This window comes from Lampris incognitus, chromosome 7, assembly GCF_029633865.1.
Source record: "Lampris incognitus isolate fLamInc1 chromosome 7, fLamInc1.hap2, whole genome shotgun sequence".
In the NCBI taxonomy this organism is placed as follows: Eukaryota; Metazoa; Chordata; class Actinopteri; order Lampriformes; family Lampridae; genus Lampris; species Lampris incognitus.
In genome coordinates this window covers 53042403-53065369 of record NC_079217.1, presented here as the reverse complement: position 1 = coordinate 53065369, position 22967 = coordinate 53042403, and the positions used below count along the sequence as shown (strand labels likewise).

At 44.3% G+C, this 22967-nt stretch overlaps 1 protein-coding gene across 4 annotated transcripts in view; it reads right to left on the bottom strand.

Annotated features, from left to right (window-relative positions):
* The window catches only part of LOC130115347 (arf-GAP with Rho-GAP domain, ANK repeat and PH domain-containing protein 1-like), a 101430-nt gene that overhangs the window by 76558 nt on the left and 1905 nt on the right, over positions 1 to 22967 (bottom strand). For 3 of the 4 annotated variants that reach the window (XR_008810485.1, XM_056282960.1, XM_056282961.1), the window contains exons 2-3: positions 17185 to 17237; positions 319 to 1476 (exon numbers count right to left, since the gene is read on the bottom strand). Coding sequence is in view for 3 of the 4 variants with exons in the window: in XM_056282960.1 (XP_056138935.1) it covers positions 319 to 1406 (1088 nt within the window). In the remaining variant the exon portion in view is untranslated. The remainder of the gene's footprint in view (positions 1 to 318; positions 1477 to 17184; positions 17238 to 22967) is intronic. The other variant, XM_056282962.1, reaches the window with a different exon arrangement.

Below are 22967 nucleotides of genomic sequence, written 5' to 3'. Positions count from 1 at the left end.
CGATTGAATGGATTATCAAAGGTTTACACAACCACTCTCAATGATGGAAATTCCTTCTGATCAAGCCAGTCTCTTCCGATTCAGGGGGTTACATGGGGCATTGTTATGCTGATTGGGCTCTTATTCTGATTATTTGTGGAATATCAGGGTCCATGTAAACAAAGCTATTGTTTGACCTCACACCCATACAGACAGCATTCACACAGCTGAGCCTGAAAGAGAAGTTGTGGCACTCTATAGATTAATAGCCATTAAGAAAACAAAAAACCTTGGGACTTGATGGGCAACATTTCAATGTACAATTCTAAACCCTCTCACCTGTTCGACGGCACGACAGTCGCAGGCCTTACAGGTGCCCGCCGCGGAATAGGTGGAGGGCCTTTAGGTACTGTGCCTAGTTTGGGTGGGAGAGGCGGGGCAACTTTGTCCTCACCGAGCTCGGCTGATGAAGAGGAAGAGGAGGAGAAAGAGGATGTGGGGGAAGAGGGCGAAGTTTTAATCCTTCCCTCACTTGTCCCCTGCTGGACAGAGAGCGGGAGAGCCAGCGTGTCAGGCCGAGGGTAAGGAGGGGGAGCGGAGGGGATGCTGAGAGGGTGGAATGGGGCATGTGTTGGGGTGAGGGCAGGGCTGGCGATGGGGCTGGACCTCTGGTTTAAGGAGGGACAAACGGTAACAGGGGAGGAGGGGGAGGAGGATGAGCTGAGGGTGGGGGTGAAGCGTTGCGGGGGGCAGTTGGGGGTGCTCCGGGGGGGGATCGGGGGTAAGTGGTTATCAGAGGAGGGACGGGGAAGGAGCACGAGGGGGAGGTCGGGGCTACAATTCATGTTAGGAGCGGAGCGATACTTAGTCCTCTCTTTAGGCACAGGCTTCTCTCGCTCTCCATCCACCGCTCCGTCCTGCTCTCCCCCTTTTCCCTCTCTGGGTGTTGTTGGTTGTTGTCTAGCAACCGGCCTCCCCTCCAATCCCCCTTCACTTCCTTCCTTCGTCTTGGAAACCAGTCTCTCCTTGGGAACTGGCTTCCCCCTCTCTCTGGGTATAGGTCTTTCTCTCCCCTCAACCCCCACGCAGCTCTCTCTTTCCTTTGGGACAGGCACAGGTCTCTCGCTCTGCAGCTGTTTGGCGTGGTCATGCTCTTGGTCCTCAGCTCTCTCAGAAGGGCACGTGTCGGGTGGCATGACAGCATGCATGTCAGTGGGGTTGTAGTGTGTTTTGTGAAGGCTGGCCAGGATGCGTCTCTGATGTCCCGGCAGGGTGATTCCCATCCTCTCCAGCCACTCCGCCGTCAGATTTCGACACTCTTGGAACGTGGTGAGCCCGGCATCCTGGAAAGCGTCGGCGTACTGCTCCAGATGCAGTATGGACAGCCAGCTCCACACAGATGTGTACAACTCCGACTGCGGCATCATTGGTGTGCGTGCTGTACGTTGGGTCGAATCCGTGTCTCACAGACAGACTTCAGATCATGGCACATGCAACCTGGGGAAAAGAGAAAAATAACTTGACTGATGATGATCCTAAGACTGAAGGAGACTGTCAGGCAGATAACACTACCATCTAAACGTTCACTCCCGTAAATTAAAATGTCTACAAAATAAAATAGAATAAGCAGGACGTCTACCCTCTTTGCATGGTTTTGATCTTTTTTTTTTTGCATATCAGTCAAAAGGTATGCAGGTGGCTGGTGTGACAGAGGAAGATGCAGAGGACAGGTAGAAATGGAAACAGGTGATCCGTTGTGGCGACCCCTAATGGGAGCAGCAAAAAGTAGTAGTAGTAGATATCAGTCAAAAGGTATACTATATCCATATATATATATATATATATATATATATATATATATATATATATACACACACAAAGGAGATTGTAAGAGAAGTATTAGCGGCAGGAGAAGTTGTTCTACAAAGTGCCAAACAAATACATATTTTTCCAAACCAGATGTTTTTCTCAATATTGGACTTGATGCTTAGGATTGCTCATCAATACGGAAAAATAATTACCATGTAATCAGAGAATTTTACACGACATTGATGGATATCACGATATCTGCCTACACGAGTTCATTAAACTGTTTGGTAATGTAAAGTATACCATCAAACCAAAACTACTTTTCAAATAAAACTCTCTTTGAATATTGAATATTTCAGGCCTCATTTTGTTAGAAATGTTAGGTTCTCGTTTTCATTCATTTAAACAACAAAATTGTGTATCAAAATATGACAATATCATCCCAATACAATACCAGAGTACCCTGTTCCCAGAGTAAAAAAAATATCCAATTTACAATCTACTGCGTCATAATAAGCAGTTCTTAAAGTTAAGAACTGCTTATTGTGTGTTGAATCAGGAGATTTCCCAGGGAGTTGGAAAACAAAAGGTTACTGTCTTCACGTATCCGGTCCACTGACTGTCACCGCTGTCTGTTTCCTTTGGTGTGTCTATATTTCTCTTCTCCCTGCTTATATGAATGATGTGTGATAAAGTCCAACATTAGGGGGCATGCTTATTCTTCTCTCTGCTAAAGAGGAAGTTCCTCACTGTATGTGTCCCCAAGGCCTCTTGACACTTAGGTCAATTTGATTGTCCTGACGAGAGCATGACTACGTTCCCTCAGCCCTCTTTCGTTGAAATTACCTAAACTTAACCTCAAACTTACCTTAACCTGACTTAACCTCAACCTCAACCTCTGCCTAACCCTAACCTTAACCCAATGCTTACATTAACTGATATAGCTAACCTATTCAATAGCTAAGCCACAAGACTGAGGGAACATAGGGCTGACCCCATCCTAACCCCCCCCCCCCAGTAGAGCCCGTATTCACGATTCTAAAAAAGGCACAAAAATACAACACTGGAACAAAGTAAAATGAATACCTGAATTCAAAACACATACAAACCAGACATCCCTGCTCCGATTAGATGAGCCCATTCAGTATAAGTATAACCCAGAGGCGAGCTGCTCTCAGTTCTACACTCTTGCTTTGAGAGGCAGTATAGTATATGCAGTACCTACAATTTAAACATAACTATCACCGGGGCTAAAGAAACGTGAAAACAAGTGACAAAAGTGTCAAAAAGGGGCTCTTGGGTGACAGGTTCGTGGTTTGTACCCGTGTTGCCCCCAGCTCGGCCAGGTGTTACAGGGAGCAGAACTGGGAATGTTCCTGGGTGGGGAGTTGGCTGGGGTGACATCTCACTAGGCAATTTTACACTGATAAAACACCTAAAAGACGTCTGAATGGTACGCACTGTCTAGGCTGGAAGCAGGCTAAACTTGGTTGAAAAGTGACAGTCTACCAGACGTCTAAATCTCTTACGGCCACCACTAAACAAAAGCAATTAAAAGTATTCTAGCACGATATACAGACTTGCATTTTGTATCTTAGACAGTTAAAATCATTTGAGCAACACACAAATATGTAATTATCAATTTAACAGTTGATTCTAACAGTGGGCTACATTTAGCCAAATATACTCTGAGCTAGATAAGAGCTAATGCAAAGCCACTATGTTGAAATTTGGTCTAGTGCTCACTGGGATGCCCCACCACTGCATTTAGTGATGCCTACAGGTGATGCAAATACAGCAAATACAGCTGCAGGTGGACCTGGGGGAAGTAGCGTGAGCCTCCGCGTGCGTTAAGAGTCCCTCAAAGAAACCTGAATCTGCTGGGTGAAAAGAAGCGGTCAGCTGGTTCCACATGTGTTGGTTGGGAGGACGCATGTGGAAGTCTACACCCTCCCCAATCGCCATAAGGGTCATGTAATGGTGGAGCATTAGGAGAACTGGGAATTGACAATAGCAAATTTCAGATGAAAAGGGGAGGAGATGGGGGAAAAAAGTAGGTTAATTATGAGTTACATCTGACTCTGGATGTTTGTTTTTCAGTGGTTAACAGATTCTTAACTGCTGGATCTGATTTTATTTCTTTGACTCTGCACCTGAAGAAGGTTTTGGCATACGAGCATCTCTGAGACACTATTTATTCACAACTGGGCCATCAGGAAACAGCCCAACAATCAGTTACCGTCAGGTTTTTGTCTCTCTCTGACACAAGTACAGTTACAGTGCCTTGCAAAAGTATTCAACCCCCTTGACAGACATCACTAATTTGTAATTTCTGGATTATAAAAGGTACTCACACATCTGTTGCTGACCAATATTATTTTTGTGAACCTATAAGCTCTAACAGCATGTTCCCAAAGCCAAAATAAGTTATGTTTCACTGACCTTTTTAAAAAAAAAAAGATTAAAAAATAAAATATAACGCCTGCACGAGTACTCAACCCCCACTTATAAATACTTTGTAGGGTACCCTTTTGCTGCAATAACGGCCATGATTCTCTTGGGGTAAGCTTTGCCCATTCTTCTGGAGTAATTTTTGCCCATTCTTCTTGGCAGAATTTGTTGTTTTTAATAAATTTGGAGTTCTTACATCATACAAAATAGTTACATACATACATTACATTGTGGAGGATGGCAGAAAGGAGACGAGACCATGTCTCCTTTTGACCACACAGCCGTGGGGTTGTTTATTTCCTACAACAAACTTCATGCCAACAGTTCACAATCATCAAAACCTCAACCTCGTTTCTACCCACAACGCCCCCTGCCAACCCCTGAACCCACTGTCTTAAAGGGACAGTCTCTGGTCCACATGGTGACTATCTAACCTGCCTAAAGTAGGTCGCTACAACATACAAAACAGTACCACTGTAAAACTATTGGCCAACACCTGAACATAACGATTTTAGCAAATATTTAGGGAGGTGTAAAAATCAAGACTAAGTCCATTTGTGAAGAACTGAAGTGAGTATAGAAACTATAAATATGAATTGATATTCTGAAATGCGTTATTTTTCAGTCTAAATGTAAAAAAGATCAGATTTTGAAAGTGGGGACATTTTAGATGCAGGGGAAGCCACTTGTTTGCAACACAGTGCCACAAACACCAAGTACATTACCATGTATATTCCTTAAATCAAGTGACATTTATGACAATCTAGTGTTCACTAAAAATCAACAAAATGAACAGAAACCAAAAATGTCCACATTTAAGTTACGCGCTGAAACACGGAGAGTTTTGAGGAGCACCTCTCCTCATATGTCTTAATGTTCTCATGATGTTTAAAGTTTTCCCTGTGAGGAAAACATTTAACATTAGGACTGCAACTAACGATTATTTTCTTAATCAATTAATTTTTTTCAATTAATCAGTTGTTTATTTAATGGATTAAAAAAACCTGATGATTGCCCACCATAAGTTTCTAGAGTCCAAACTCCGCCTGACCAACAGCCAAAGTAAAACAAACCCTGGAGTTTTAAATTTCACAATGATACACATCAGAGGAAGCCAAGCAAATCTTAGCATTTACATAACTGCACCCGATAAATGATTGGCATTTTCCCTTGATGAATGACTCAAACAATTAATCTTCTTCTTTCAGCTTGTTCCCCGTTTCCCAGGGGTCGCCACAGTGGATTTGATAATCAAATATCAAAATTGCAATTGATTAATTTTCTGTCGACCGCCTAATCATTTCAGCGCTAGCAAAAATACACCAAAGTTGGCATTTTTCCAAAAAGCTTGAGTGAGTGGTCGGTGGAAGCGTCTTCAAGTGAACTGTATTTGCATATTCTCTTACTGGGATCCTTTTTCAGCCCAGGACCATCATCAATGAAGAGCAAAGGCACAAAAAACAACTATTTGAAAATGTCTCCCGCATCCCCAAAGCTTGATTGACATGGCAGAAAAGAAACAAGAACTGAGGGATTAACTGCAGTGATAGAAGCTACAGTATAGAAAATGTAATATAGTAACAGGTAGCGTAGCGGTCTATTCCATTGCCTACCAACACGGGGATCGCTGGTTCGAATCCCCGTGTCACCTCCGACTTGGTCGGGTGTCCCTACAGACACAATTGGCCGTGTCTGCGGGTGGGAAGCTGGATGTGGGTATGTGGCCTGGTCGCTGCACTAGTGCCTCCTCTGGTCGGTCGGGGCGCCTGTTTGGGGGGGAGGGGGAACTGGGGAGAATAGCGTGATCTTCCCATGTGCTATGTCCCCCTGGTGAAACTCCTCACTGTCAGGTGGAAAGAAGCGGCTGGCAACTCCACGTGTATTGGAGGAGGCATGTGGTAGTCTGCAGCCCTCCCTGGATCGGGTGGAGCAGCGATCGGGATGGCTCAGAAGAGTGGGGTAATTGGCCAAGTACAATTGGGGAGAAAAAGAGGGGAAAAAAATCCCCTCAAAAAAAAAAAAGTAATATTATTTGCTGCATTTGTACAGCACAAGTTTGCCTTCAGCTGTAATGATGTTATGCGTAGCCCAGTGGTGTCCCGTCCTGTGCCACAGAGGGAAATGTGTATGCATGTTTTCTTTGGCTCAATCTCAATGTCTGCTCTCCAGACTAAAAGGCCTGATCCCTCACAGACTTCACTGCTATCACATGCGCGCTCAGCTGTAATGCTGCAGGAGGTTGTGAGGGCTCAAACTGGTAAACAAGGAGGAATGGGACATGCCTTCATGACATCACACACTGCCTTGGAGAAAAACACAGGAAGCTTCATCTCCAGTATGCAAGCTACCAAACAATTGCCACTTTAAGGCTTTATGTAATTACTTTCTTGTGTTTCTAACTTCAACACGGCCAGCCGAGGGGCTTTCAAGGCCGACTAGCCGATTAAAATATTATCCAGGCTCTTGCTTTGCAGAGTGGGCGAGCGGCAACTTTTGTTTTTTTTCTTATAATGAATTTATAATAGTAGACCTATAATCTCTGAGCAATAATAGATCCTCTGGATGTCTTTCCTGTGCCATCCATGTTTGGTTTGTGTGGGGGCAGGACAGCCGTTTTCTTGCACATCATCCAGCTCACTATGAAACGTGGGCAAGTCCCGCAGAAAAGTCTGCTGATAAGCAGCATACGTATTGACGTTGAAAAGTTCACATGACAGCGCTCAAACAGTCGCTTGTTTTTTTCACTGGGACAGCTCTAAAAACCTTCGTGGACTCAGTGGGCGGGAACGCATCTCAAAGTCCATGAGACCATTAGTGCGGACTGCGGACACTGAGATTGGGCAACTCAACACTACACCAGCTGACTTCACCGATTAACCCACCTTCACCCAGACAGATGAGGACTAGTCACTGAGGTCAGCTGGTGTAGCGTCGGGGTTGCATATACATGGCCCTTCATAACATTATTGGTCACCACTGATTTAGCCTGATATTTGTTTGTAATGTTGTCCCATAGAGTATCCGCTACATGTGCATGTTTGTTTGGCGGCCAGCTTCATTTACTGACTAATTTGGGAATTTCATGCCACGAGTATGCCTCACAAAGACTGCTGCAAAAGGGCCAATTTTACTTCTGCTCAGCCGGCTATCATGCTACACTTATTGTCTATAGATGCGATTTTCATTTCCAAAGGTCAAAATACATTTGTATTCAGAAGACCTTTGTTCCTTAGGAGAACATTAAGAGTCAAAGACAAGCTCCTTGACCAAGACTTCATGTGAATTTGGCAACCTGATAGCCCAACGCTCTTTAATCACATTAAAAGGCACAATCCATACCAGAATGCAACTCCGTGGCTATGTGGATGACAGCAACACAACAAGCGCCCTGTTGACAACAAGAAGCATGACATAGCTCACCATCAGGTCAACAGTGCGTATTTGTTTGAAAAATAGAGAAGACTGAAAGCCTCAATAGGAATTGAAAGCTATGCAGCACTGGCTGGTTATCTAATTCTCAATAATAAAGCAAACAATATTTTTACAAAGTCTGACCAAACGACAGCTGCCGTGTGCATCAAATGTGGATTGTACCTTTAAAGATCATTTATTTAATAAAATCTGTGTAAGCACTAACATTTGGTAATGATTAAAAGTCGTGATTGAACATCAAATCTATAGTTTGTACTTGTCATATTATATCCTTATATTATTAGTTGCCTACACACTAGACAATGTCTTTAAGAACACAGAAGTTCATATAAAAGCACTGCCTTTTTGATGATATTAGCTATTTCAAAGTGCAGATTACAAAGCGTTAACCTCCATAATTTGCATCTGAGTAAACAACAAGCACTTGTGTGTGTGTGTGTGGGGGGGGGGGTATGTGTGAAGAGAGATGTGCTTAGCGAAAAAAGTGCAATTTCCTGTTGAGTGTTTCCACTCAGAGGTCGAAGACCACAAGAGACAGGACCGCATGAATTTCATATCTGCGATCAAAAAAATAGTTCCTATTTTTGAATTGAGGAAGTCAGAAACAGCAAACCCTTTGCATTACTCAACACGGTCCACTGTTCAAAGGCCACTGGAGAGTGACTTGCAAACTGCAGCTTCAGGGGATGAAGAGGAAAATTCTGTATGTCCACACACGCACACACACAACCTATGAACAAGCAACATTTTTTTTTATTTATTTTTAAATTTTATTTCTGATTTTTCCCTTTTTCTCCCAATTTAGTGGCCAATCGATCCCTGTTTAGTCCAAACACCTACCCTCATACTGCAGTCTCGAAGGAGACGCCTCGCCACTTCCGCGACAAGGCGAATCCAGGCCAAACCACTGCTTTTTCTGACACACACAGAGATGCATTCTGACACACTTCTCCACCAACCTCCACCCTACCTGCACTTTCTTCTTCACCTCTCTTCTGCACTCCCCGTTACTTTGGACAGTTGACCCCAAGTATTTAAACTCATACGCCTTCATCACCTCTACTCCTTGCATCCTCACCATTCTGCTGTCCTCCCTCTCATTCACGCATATGTATTCTGTCTTGCTCCTACTGACTTTCCTTCCTCTTCTCTCCAGTGCATACCTCCACCTCTCCAGGTTCCCCTCCACCTGCAACCTACTCTTGCTACAGATCAAAATGTCATCCGTGAACACCATAGTCCACGAAGACTCCCGCCTGATCTTGTCCGTCAACCTGTCCATCACCATTGCAAACAAGAAAGGGCTCAGAGCCAATCCTTGATGTAATCCCACCTCCACCTTGAACCCATCTGTCACTCCAACCACACACCTCACCACTGCCACACCTCCCTCATACATATCCTGCACCACTCTTACATACTTCTCTGCAACTCCTGACTTCCTCATACAATACCACACCTCCTCTCTCGGCACCGTCATATGCTTTCTCTAAATCTCTACAAAGACACAATGTAACTCCTTCTGGCCTTCTCGCCACTTCTCCATCAACATTCTCAAAGCAAACATCACATATGTGGTGCTCTTTCGTGGCATGAAGCCATACTGCTGCTCGCTGATCATCACCTCTTCTCTTAACCTAGCTTCCATTACTCTTTCCCATATCTTCATGCTGTGGCTGATCAACTTTATACCTCTGTAGTTGCTACAGTTCTCCACATCGCCCTTGTTTTTGAAAATCGGTACCAGTATACTTCTTCTCCACTCCTCAGGTGTCCCCTCACTTGGATTTCTCAGTTGCCTTTGGTGCCCTGGCTATTTGCCTTGGTGCCCTGGTAAAACTAGGCGTCATTCAAGGCATAGTTGCCTTGCCCTAAAAACAACGAATTTCGAACCCTGGTGTCCAACCTCTCATACAATTCACCATATGCCTTTTCCTTTGCCACCTCTCTCTTCACTTTACACTGCATCTCCTTTTACTCCTGTCTACTTTCTTCATCTCCCTGACTATCCCATTTCTTCTTTGCCAGCCTCTTCCCCTGTATACTTTGCTGTATTTTGTCATTCCACCACCAAGTCTCTTTGTCTTCCTTCCAGTCCTGATGACACACCAAGTGCCTTCCTAGCTGTGTCCCTCACTATTTCTGCAGTAGTTGCCCAGCCATCTGGTAACTCTTCACTACTACCCAGTGCCTGTCTTAACTCCTCCCTGAACGCCACATAACAGTCTTCCTTCTTCAACTTCCACCATTTGATCCTTGGCTCTGCCTTCACTCTCTACCTCTTCTTGGTTTTCAGAGTCATACAGACCACCATCTGATGCTGCCTAGCTACATTCTCCCCCGTCACCACTTTGCAGTCTCCAATCCCTTTCAGATCTCACCTTCTACAATCAGAACTAAGACTTTATAAAAATAATCTCTACAATCTGCACCCTACTGTGCATTTAGAGATGTTTCTGGTGGAGTGGCATGTCCGCCTGCTGAGCCCCATTAATCAGCACGAGTAACAAGCGAATTTTAAATCTTTCGTTATAAACCAGTTTGCTGTCTCTTTTCCATGGATCTGAAACCCCGCATCTCCATTCTCCATATGCCCACTCACCAAAACTCTGCTCTGCGCTCCATAAGAGTAGTTAATGTTATGGATATGATTTGGATTGTGATATTAAAGATAAGATAATGTTAAAGGGAACATGATGTTGGCATCCATGCTGGCATTTCACTGGCGTGCTGTGACGTAAATCCTCCCACCCCCTCCTACTTCTGCCACCCCCTGGTGATCGGACCACCCATCAGCGATCTCGAGTAGCCACAATTGGACGATATGAAGATAGAAACAATCGCCCAACCCTACTGAATTTAGACACCAATTGGCCAACACTGATGTCTTTGCGAGCCTGGGTGATTGCTCATTGCAAGAGGTAGACAATAGATGTCAGGGGGAAAGAATTACAAATAACCATCAGGCTTTGCTTCTGACTGTAAGACCATCTGGAGCGCTAAAAAAAATTCCATGGGCGGGTAAGAACAAATTTGTACGTACGTACAATTGATGAATGAGGCTCAATGAGTTGGATATAAAATGTAGAAAACTGTGAGACAGAATCTAGGCAATGAAGTGTAGAGGAGGCAGCATGCATGTAAATAATCTCCCCATAGTCTAAAACACTTAAAAAAAAACATAGCCTGAACAAGTGTTTTCCTAACTGCTAAATTAAAACAGGCCGTATTTCAATAATAAAAACCCAGGCTAACCTTCAGTCTCTTCACAAGGTTCTCAATAGGCACTCTGAAAGAGAGCGTGTCATCCACCCAAATCCCCAAGTACTAGAAGGATGATAATCTTTCAATCGATTCCCCTCCTGTGGTATGAATGCCAACATTATCTAAGCTCTGGGAGCGAGCTCTGGAAAAAGTCATGAATTTAGTTTTCTTAGCATTAGGAACCGACTTTAGACCATACAATGAGGCCTGCAGCTGAATGAAGAGTATGCATCCCTGATGTATTCTACACTCTGTGAAACTGTTTAGCTACTGCTGACTTCCATTTCGCTGTTATTTTCTGCAGGCTCGGACCAACATTCAGCTTAGTAGCCCTTTCAATTCACATACTCTCTCTCTCTCTCTCTCACCCTCTTGCTCTGTCTCGCCAATAACAGAGTCTCTGTGTTGCCTTAACAATGGAGCATTCTGTTGCTTCGGCAAGAGCACACACGCACACACACACACACACACACACACACACACACACACACACACACACACACACACACACACACACACACACACACACACACACACACACACACACACACACACACACACACACACATCAACAACAACAACAACAAGATGGAAGTGCATGCGGGAGCTAATGTTGAATCCAATCTCATACTAATACAAATACCAATGTAATGGCATTTGTCTGTGTGTGTTTAGATGTGCAGTGGGTGCTCAAAAGGCTCTGGGTTTTTCAGGCCTCATATCCCCTTTCAATTTTGAACGCCCACAGACACCCACAGCAGAGATGCTGCATCTTCCCCACTGATCTGTGTACTGTAGCTGCAGTCAGGCTCAGTTCTGCCTTTTGGAAAGGTCTTTAGTTTTATAGTCCTTGCACACCATTATCCTGCACACACACACACACACACACACACTCACACTCACACTCACTCTCTCGCTCTCCCTCTCTCTACCAATTCATGTTCAGCTCATGTTAAAAAAAAACATTATCACAGCACTGAAATACAGCAAGAAATATTGAAAAAAAAATCATTATCACCCCCATAAGAAAATACTCATTTTGGGAGAAAACACTTGAAAACACAGAGTATTCAGAGTGTCTGCATGTGAGTGTCCTTGGGGACAACTGTATAAGTCAGTCAATAGACCTTATGAAAAACATTAGGATCACCTGCTCTTCATGAAGTTGAATAATCCCAAATCAATATAACCTTTTAAATTATTTTCCCTCATGAATAGTAAATAAAAAAAACAACAATAACTTGAATTTATATAGCCCCTTTCAAGGAACCCAAGGATGCCTTACACATAGTGGAGCAGACAAAACAAATAATACAGGAACAGAAAATAAAAATAGCATAGATTGCCGGGGACGATAGTAATGACTAGAGACCAAAGGCCTTGGTGAACAGGTGAGTTTTCAGGAGTGTTTTTAAAAGTGTCCAAAGAAGTAGCATTTCAGATCTCTGCCGGGAAAGACTTCCAAATGTGGGGGCTGCCACACTGGCTCTGTCCCCAACAGTCCACAGGCTGGTGTGGGGGATGGAAAGCAGGCCCGTGTCTGTGAACTACAGATACAGGGATGGAATATAGGGGTGGAGGAGGTCTGAAAGGTACTGGGGGCAAGGGCATGGAGGGATTTGTAGGTGAGGAGGAGCATTTTGTAGGAACTCAGGGACTTGACCGGGACCAGGTGAAAATGGATGAGGGTGGGGGATGATGTGCTGCCAGGGCTTGGTCTGGGTGAGAACCCTGGCAGCTGAGCTCTGCACATACTGAAGCCTGTCCAGAGCTTTGCGGGGTACCCCAGACAGGACTCCATTGCAATAATCCAGATGGGAGGTGATAAAGGCATGGATGAGGGTCCCTGCCACAGAGTCTGAGACTGATGGCCAGAGTCTGGAGATATTTTTGAGGTGAAAGAAAGCAGATTTAGTGATGTATTTGGTGTGACTGGAATGGGGGGGGGGGGGGCAGGGATGCTGGAGCCTATCCTAGCAGTCATTGGGCAGCAGGCGGGGAGACACCATGGACAGGCTGCCAGGCCATGAGAGGAGTGGAGTCCAGAATGACACCCAGGCTGCAGGCTTCGAGGAAGGGCAGATGGGGCATCCATCTACGTCGAGGAGAAGATCTCCAGCCTTCCGGAGCAGTGCCTTGGAAGCCACAACCATGACCTTTGTCTTAATGCCATTTATCTTGATTAGATTTGATGACATCCAGATTTTTATTTGTTGCAGGCAGCTGACAAGGGATTGTGGGGGGAGCTGAGTGGATGGTTTAGTGCTGCAATACACTAATATAGATGATTCATGGCAGACATATTAAGAAAAAAAAAGATTAGGAAATCAAAACGGGAACTGAGAAAAAGGCCATTCAAAATCAGTCACAGGGTTGTTTTTTTAGTTTTTTTTTTTTTTTGCATGACACATTGATTCAGGATTTCATTACAAGTCTCAAGTTATCTGAGTGATCAACTAGCATGCACTTCCAAAAGAATAATACAGTGGCCATATCAGCCCATGTACAGACTGACTTACAGTGGTGTGAAAAAGTGTTTGCCCCCTTCCTGACTTCTTATTTTTTTGCATGTTTGTCACACTTAAATGTTTCAGATCATCAAACAAATTTAAATATTAGACAAAGATAACGCAAGTAAACACAAAATGCAGTTTAATGAAGGTTTTTATTATTAAGGGAAAAGAAAAATCCAAACCTACATGGCCCTGTGTGAAAAAGTGATTGCCCCCCCCCCCCCCCGTTAAAACAAATTAAGTGTTGTTTATCACATCTTTGGAAAGCTGAGTTCAATTTCTCTAGCCATACCCAGGCCTGATTACTGCCACACCTCTTCTCAATCAAGAAATCACTTAAATAGGACCTGCCTGACAAAGTGAAGTAGACCAAAAGATCCTCAAAAGCTAGACATCATGCTGCGATCCAAAGAAATTCAGGAACAAATGAGATACAAAGTAATTGAAATCTATCAGTCTGGGAAAAGGTTATAAAGCCATTTCTAAAGCTTTGGGACTCCAGCGAACCACAGTGAGAGCCATTATCCACAAATGGCGAAAACATGGAACAGTGCTGAACCTTCCCAGGAGTGGCCGGCCAACCAAAATTACCCCAAGAGCGCAGCGACGACTCATCCAAGAGGTTACAAAAGACCCCACAACAACATCCAAAGAACTGCAGGCCTCACTTGCCTTAGTTAAGGTCAGTGTTCCTGACTCCACCATAAGAAAGAGACTGGGGGAAAATGGCCTGCATGGCAGAGTTCCAAGACGAAAACCACTGCTGAGCAAAAAGAACATAAAGGCTCATCTCAGTTTTGCCAGAAAACATCTTGATGATCCCCAAGACTTTTGGGAAAATACTCTGTGGACCGACGAGACAAAAGTTGAACTTTTTGGAAGGTGTGTGTCCCATTACATCTGGCGTAAATGTAACACAACATTTCAGAAAAGGAACATCATACCAACAGTAAAATATGGTGGTGGTAGTGTGATGGTCTGGGGCTGTTTTGCTGCTTCAGGACCTGGAAGACTTGCTGTGGTAAATGGAACCATGAATTCTGCTGTCTACCAAAAAATGCTGAAGGAGAATGTCCGGCCATCTGTTCGTGACCTCAAGCTGAAGCGCACTTGGGTTCTGCAGCAGGACAATGATCCAAAACACACCAGCAAGTCCACCTCTGAATGGCTTAAGAAAAACAAAATGAAGACTTTGGAGTGGCCAAGTCAAAGTCCTGACCTGAATCCGATTGAGATGCTGTGGCATGACCTTAAAAAGGCGGTTCATGCTCGAAAACCCTCCAATGTGGCTGAATTACAACAATTCTGCAAAGATGAGTGGGCCAAAATTCCTCCACAGCGCTGTGAAAGACTCATTGCCAGTTATCGCAAACGCTTGATTGCAGTTGTTGCTGCTAAGGGTGGCCCAACCAGTTATTAGGTTTAGGGGGCAATCACTTTTTCACACAGGGCCATATAGCTTTGGATTTTTTTTCCCTTAATAATAAAAACCTTCATTTAAAAACTGCATTTTGTGTTTACTTGTGTTATCTTTGTCTAATATTTAAATTTGTTTGATGATCTGAAACATTTAAGTGTGACAAACATGCAAAAAAATAAGAAATCAGGAAGGGGGCAAACACTTTTTCACACCACTGTACATGTCGGTTTGTCATACATGTTATACCTCTCTCTTCACTTGCATCATGGTATTAATTGTTAACTGTATTAGTGTATGTTAAATGTACTTGTGAACCATTTCTCACACTGTCGCCAACGTTGGACAATGTGAGAAACGGTTCACAAGTACATAATAAAATGATTACAACTCACCTCTTCAAGAACTACTACCGTTACTTGCTCTTAGCACTTATTGTATTCATTCATTTATAAAAAAACAATCTCTTTCTTACGCTTTTACTTTAGCACTGGTTTTGCTCATAGGTGCTTGTTTATAGAGAAGATGCACTTATGGCCTCTGATGACTAGTAGTTCTCCTGATTTCCTACATCGAATGCACTTATTGTAAGTTGCTTTGGATAAAAGTGTTGGCTAAATGACTGTGATGTAATGTAATGTAATGTTGGATGTAGCCTACTTTGCCAACATGGCCTGCTGTCTCCACATTACCGCAACAGCAATGCAAGTTTCGGAATTAATTTTATGAATGCTTAAAGGTTTTTAAAACAGGCAAAATGGGGTATCCGGGTAGCGTAGCTGTATATCCCATTGCTTAGTAACTCCCTGTGTTGCCTCCGCCTTACTCGGGCGTCCCTTCAGACACAATTGGCCGTGTCTGTGAGTATGCGTCCTGGTCGATGCACTAGCGCCTCCTCTGGTCAGTCAGGGCAACTGTTCGGGGGGAGGGGGAACTGGGGAGAATAGCGTGATCCTCCCACGTGCTACATCCCCCTGGTGAAACACCTCACTGTCAGGTGAAAAGAAGCAGCTGGCGACTCCACGTGTATCGGAGGAGGCATGTGGTAGTCTGCAGCTCTCCGCGGAATCGGCAGAGGTGAAACAGCGACCGGGACAGCTCGGAAAACAGGGTAATTGGCCAGGCAAAATTGGGGAGATAAAGAAGGGGAAAAAAGCCACAAAAAAAAAACAACATGCAAAATGATTGAAGTGTAACGTGATAGTTAGACATGTAATGTGGGTGTTGATGACGATGAAGACAATGACTGATCAGCTCTCCTCTCCTTTTCATTTTGTTGTACGAAGCTCTGGAAAAGGCGCTATGTGAATAAATTGCATTAACATTTATTATCACGGTTGTTAAGTTGTTGAGTATGGCGATATTGCTGACGTCCATTATGCATTTTTTTCCCCAGAATTATGTCATTTTAATTGGTCACATTTTAAATCCATCACTCTTAAATGCACAGCGTATCTTATGGCCATTAGATTGCAGATATCATCTCTCAACATTTGGCCATTTTAGAAACACTTCCCTCTGTCCCCAGATGAAACAATTCACTCTAAGTAAAGAAACATTTTTTTAAAAAATCCACAAAACAAAATCTCTTTGCTGCAATTATCCCCACCCACCCACCCACTCCCCACAGAAGTATAAAAAGTACCCATTTCCCATTCATCTGCTAACCACAGGAGGAGGCCATTCAGTGCTTTGCGCTAAAAGGGTTTGTGACTGCTGATGATGGACTAGCTGCTTGATTATGCATTTCTGTTATGTGTGACAATGCAGCATTATTTTCCATGTCTCCCCTGGAAAGCACCTTTTCTGACACACCAAACAAATTCGTGCAATTCAGACCTATCAGACCTGTTGTGTGTTCATGTCCTTGTTTAAAATGAACTGGAAAATTGGCAGGTGGACTAGATTTTTCTAGTGTGTCACAATTTTTCATGTAAGGTCAGCATTTTCACAATGTGCAGTTGCTTTTTGCCTGTCTGTCATTAAGTCAACTGCCCCCACACTGCAGCTACAGCGCAGTGCAACAGGGAGGAGTATTTGGCCTCCTCTTTGCAAGAGCACAGGTATGCATTTTCATCGGCTATGACAAGATGTATTACAAACAACATGAAGAATACGAGAAAGCTGAGAATCTGTGAGACCGTTTGACACAACTACAGGAAAATGTTGTGCCAATAGCTGTGATGTACTACGGCACTATTTCCTGAGATATGAGGCAACAGACACTTTAACACCAAAGGCAATCCCAGTAAAAATGGCTAAATTTACTGTGGCGTGAAGTGAGTATATGAGGCACTTGAGAATATTAAAGATGTCTACCTTATTTGACTTGGCAGTCATGGGCTATGCTGGATTCCTTTTTCCATTACTGTCTGAAAGGTAAGGAAACACAGTTCAAATTAAAAGAGGCATTTAGAAAAATTCAGAGGCAGCCACATTCTCAATTATCTGACTCATAGCCACCACCATCACGTCATCATGATGCAGCACAAACGCATTAACTAAGTAGAAATGTAAAGCACACAAAAACTCTCTGTACTAGGTCGTCTTGACTTTCTTCCATCATACAAGGGAAGACTACATTTTATGTTGTGTGCGTGCATGCGCGCGCTAACACACACACACACACACACACACACACGAGAATGAAAAGAAAGAGTGCAAGAAAATTTTTTCACATCTTATGATTGTTACAGGTGGCACCATAGCGCAGTGGCTAGCGCGGCCGCCTCACAGCAAGAAGGTCCTGGGTACAAGCCCCGGGGTAGTCCAACCTTGGGGGTCGTCCCGGGTTGTCCTCTGTGTGGTGTTTGCATGTTCTCCCCATGTCTGCTTTGGTTTTCTCTGGGTGCTCCGGTTTCCTCCCACAGTCCAAAGACATGTAGGTGAGGTGAATCAGCCATACTAAATTGTCCCCTAGGTCTGAATGTGTGTGTGTGTGTCCGCCCTGTGATGGCCTGGCAGCCTGTCGAGGGTGTCACCCCGCCTGTCGCCCAATGACTGCTGGGATAGGCTCCAGCATCCCCACGACCCTGAGTGCAGGATAAGCGGTTTGGATAATGGATGGATGATCCTCACACATTAGCGAGGGTGAAATGTGAAATTCTCCATTTTGAGCCTTTATTTAGATGAGACAAAGAGCCCAGTCACTGAGGATGCACAAGCCAGTGCATTCTTAGTGCCGGTCCCAAGCCCAGATAAATGGGGAAGGTTGCGTCAGGAAGGGCATCCGGTGTAAAATCTTTGCCAAATCAAATATGTGGATGATAAGTCAGATTTCCATACTAGATTGGCCAAGGCCTGGGTTACCAACAACCGTCACCGGTACTGTTGGCCAGCAGGGTGCCGGTGGAAACTATGCTACTGTTGGGTGAAGGAAAAGGAGAGGGAGAAGGCATGTCCGGAGGACAGGTAGGAGAGTAGAAATGAGTCGGAACCTTGAATGTTGGCACTATGACAGGTAAAGGGAGAGAGCTGGCTGATATGATGGAAAGAAGAAAGGTAGGTATACTGTGTGTGCAAGAGACCAGGTGGAAGGGGAGTAAGGCCAAGACCATTGGAGGTGGGTTCAAACTCTTCTACCATGATGACAATGGGAGGAGAAATGGGGTAGGGGTAATTCTGAAGGAAGAGCATGTCAAGAGTGTGCTGGAGGTGAAGAGAGTGTCAGACAGAGTGATGAGTATGAAGCTAGAAATCGAAGGTGTATTGATGAATGTTATCAGTGCATATGCCCTGCAAATTGGGTGTGAGATGGATGAAAAAGAACAATTCTGGAGTGAGTTGGATGAAGTGGTGGAGAGGGTACCCAAGGAGGAGAGAGTGGTGATTGGAGCAGACTTCAATGGGCATGTTGGTGAAGGGAACAGAGGTGATGAGGAGGTGGTGGCAGGTATGGTGTCAAGGAGAGAAATGTGGAAGGACAGATGGTGGTGGATTTTGCGAAAAGGATGGAAATGGTTCTGGTGAATATGTATTTCAAGAAGAGGGAGGAACACAGGGTGATGTACAAGAGTGGAGGAAAGTACACACATGTGGACTATATCTTATGTAAGAAGGTGTGATCTGAAAGGGATTGGAGACTGCAAGGTGGTGACAGGGGACAATGTAGCTAGGCCGCAATGGATGGTGGTATGTCGGATGACTTTGGAGACCAAGAAGAGGAAGTGAAGGCAGAACCAAGGATTAAATGGTGGAAGTTGAAGAAGAAAGACGTTTATGTGGAATTCAGGGAGGCGTTATAACAGGCACTGGGTGGTAGTGAGGAGTTACCAGATGGCTGGGCAACCACTGCAGAAATAGTGAGGGAGACAGGTAGGAAGGTACTTGGTGTGTCATCAGGACAGAGGAAAGAAGACAAGGAGACTTGGTGGTGGAACGAGGAAGTACAGCAAAATATACAGAGGAAAAGGCTGGCAAAGAAGAAGTGGGATAGCCAGAGAGATGAAGAAAGTAGACAGGAGTACAAGGAGATGCAGCGTAAAGTGACGAGAGAGGTGGCAAAGGCAAAGGATAAGCCGTATGGTGAGTTGTATGACAGGTTAGACACTAAGGAAGGAGAAAAGGACTTACCGATTGCTAGACAGAGGGACCGAGCTGCGAAGGATGTGCAGCAGGTAAAGGTCATCAAGGATAGAGATGTAAATGTGCTGACAAGTAAGGAGAGTGTGTTGAAAAGGTAGAAGGAGTATTTTGAGGGGCTGAAGAATGAAGAAAATGAGAGAGAGAAGTTTGGATGTTGTGGGGATAGTGAATCAGGAAGTGCGGTGGATTAACAAGGAGGAAGTGAGGCAAGCTATGAAGAGTAGAAAGGCAGTTGGTCCAGATGACATAACTGTGGAGGCATGGAGATGTTCAGGAGAGATGGCAGAGGAGTTTTTAACTAGACTGTTTAACACAATCTTGGAAAGTGAGAGGATGCCTGAGCAGTGGAGAAGAGGCATTCTGGTACTGATTTTCAAGCATAAGGGCGATGTGGAGAACTGTAGCAACTACAGAGGTATAAAGTTGATCAGCCACAGCATGAAGATATGGGAAAGAGTAATAGAAGCTAGGTTAAGAGAAGAGGTGATGATCAGCAAGCAGCAGTATGGTTTCATGCCACGAAAGAGCACTACAAATGTGATGTTTGTTTTGAGAATGTTGATTGAGATGTGGAGATAAGGCCAGAAGGACTTACATTGTGTCTTTGTAGAGATTTAGAGAAAGCATATGACAGGATGCCGAGAGAGGAGGTGTGGTACTGTATGAGGAAGTCAGGAGTTGTGGAGATGTATGTAGGAGTGGTGCAAGACATGTATGAGGAAAGTGTGACAGTGGTGAGGTGTGCGGTTGGAGTGACAGATGGGTTCAAGGTGGAGGTGGGATTACATCAAGGACTGGCTCTGAGCCCTTTCTTATTTAGAATGGTGATGGACAGGTTGACCGACAAGATCAGGCAGGAGTCTCTGTGGACTATGAAGTCTGCGGATGACATTTTGATCTGTAGCGAGAGTAGGTTGCAGCTGGAGAGGTGGAGGTATGCACTGGAGAAAAGAGGAATGAAAGTCAGTAGGAGCAAGACGGAATACATATGCGTGAATGAGAGGGAGGACAGTGGAATGGCGAGGATGCAAGGAGTAGAGGTGATGAAGGTGTATGACTTTAAATCCTTGGGGTCAACTGTAAAACATAACAGGCAGTGCAAGAGAGAGGTGAAGAAGAGAGTGCAGGCAGGGTGGAGGTGGGCGGTGAAGAGTATCAGGAGTGATTTGCAACAGAAGGGTACCAGCAAGAGTTAAAGGGAAGGTTTCCAAGATGGTTGTAAGACCAGTTATGTTATATGGTCTGGAGACAGTGGCACTCATGAAAAGACAGGCGGCAGAGCTGGAAGTGGCAGAGTTGAAGATGCTGAGATTTTCATTGGGAGTGACAAAGCAGGACAGGATTACCAACAAGTATATTAGAGGGACATCTCAAGTTGGATGGTTTGGAGACAAAGCAAGAGAGACAAGATTGAGATGGCTTGGACATGTGTGGAGGAGAGATGCTGGGTATATTGGGAGAAAGATGCTGAATATGGAGCTGCCAGGGAAGAGGAAAAGATGAAGGCCAAAGAAGAGGTTTATGGATGTGGTGAGGGAAGACATGCAGGTGGCTGGTGTGACAGAGGAAGCTGCAGAGGACAGAAGAGATGGAAATGGATGATCCACTGTGGCGACCCCCTAATGGGAACAGCGGAAAGCAGTAGTAGATTTAGATCAGACAAAGATGACTCACTTAGGGCCCAATCTGCATATGATGACATTTCTTTCCATGCTTAACACATCTCATTTTATTGTCTTCTGACCCTCCTACTCCAACTACATAATGACCTGGCCCTTTGCCTTACCCTAATCATGGCAAAAATTCTTATCTAATGCCTGCCTTTTCAAGGCCATCAAGAAAACCCTCTCACTTTGGAGAATTTCCCTTATCTTTTTATCACAGCATTATTCTCAAAAGAACACACACACACAAACACACACACAGATGACTCATACCCTCACCACCATATATCCTGCTGCTGGTCTCAGCAGCCTACTTTCTATTGAATAGAAATGAACAGTGACTCAGTAAAGAAATGTGCCCCCCATTTTCCCTGAGCGCACATACACGCCACTCAGCCGATTCGAGGTGCAACATTTCACATGAAGATGTTTCTGCAGTAACTCCAGTAGATATCAACGAACCATGTCACACGAACACTGGCTGAATGTCATACTCTTTAACTCTAAGATCAAGATAACTGAAACTCGGAGTTATCTTTTGACCCTGATAGGATAGGGGTGTAACAATCCATCAATCTGGATCAGTGTATCGATTCAGTGATCAACGATCCGATATTGTTGATGCAAAGTGAAAACATGGATCCATATCGTCATTTTTAAAATACGCTGAGGGTTGGGAACATTTTGAAACCCAATATCTCTAAACCACTGAGCACACAGATAGAGCCCTGTAACTCCAACGCGATGAAGCGTAGCCATGCATGGTTTATGTTCCTCATTCAAAAGGTCATCAGGGGGCACTTTAAGCGAACTGATAGAAAACATCTGTAGTTCAACACGTGAAATGTGGCACTTTATAGTGAACAACAGGTTTAAAACACCGATTTTCCTTTAAATGTCCTGAAGAGCTCAGTAACAAAATTGTCAAATCATGAGCCGATATAAATGTAAGCGATTGCGTCATATTCATCGCAGGGCCCTGAGTTGAATCGAATCTAAATCATTTCATTGCAGACTTGGCGATATCAGCAAATATATTGTTGTCCAAAGACTCGATGTAATATCGCATGGTGATGAAACATGTGATTTACCCCCCCCCCCGTGATGGGACAAGAACCTGTTGAGGCCACCCTGGGCCGTGACATTTTCTATACAGTGGATTAACCCCAAACTGCGCCCAACGGACTGTTACAACTGCGATGCTCAGTTTCTTTCCCGTCTTAACGTCCCCTTTCTTCCATCTTGGCTATCTCTTCACACCAGTGTTTCTTGAGCAATAGGTCAGGACTGTAAATGACACACTGGTCTGCCCCGGCCCAAAATATTAGCAAACAGCACATCTCCTACAGTCTACAACATAAAAGGAATCTTGATGTATGATTCATAGTTACCACAAAACGCATGACAGCCTCCAAGTGTTATGCTTTGTCTCATGACCGTGCTCTTCATATGGGCTCTGTGATTAACAACTGGCTTTAAAAAGACCGAGTGGTGCCCTCGCTGGTTTGTGCGTCCGCTGAATTAACGAGTTTCCCTTCTTCTCAGCGCATTATGGAGTGACAAAGAAGCAAGGAGTCAGTCATTCAGGGTTTGAGAGCCACAAGATGGAGAGTGAGAGAGAAAGAGAGAAGATAGAGGACAGATGTCAATAGTGAGGAAAGCAGAGAGCAAAAGAGATGACAGTGAATAATAATGAGGAAGAGGGTGTATGAATGAGGGGCAGAGAAACACCAGACAAACAAGCAGACAGACTGACCATGATGCCTCAGGACTGTGGAAAGGACAAAGCCCTCTTTTGAAATTTGATGGCTGCCAAAGTGACCCCATGCACCAGCCATACTGAGGACAAGTCGT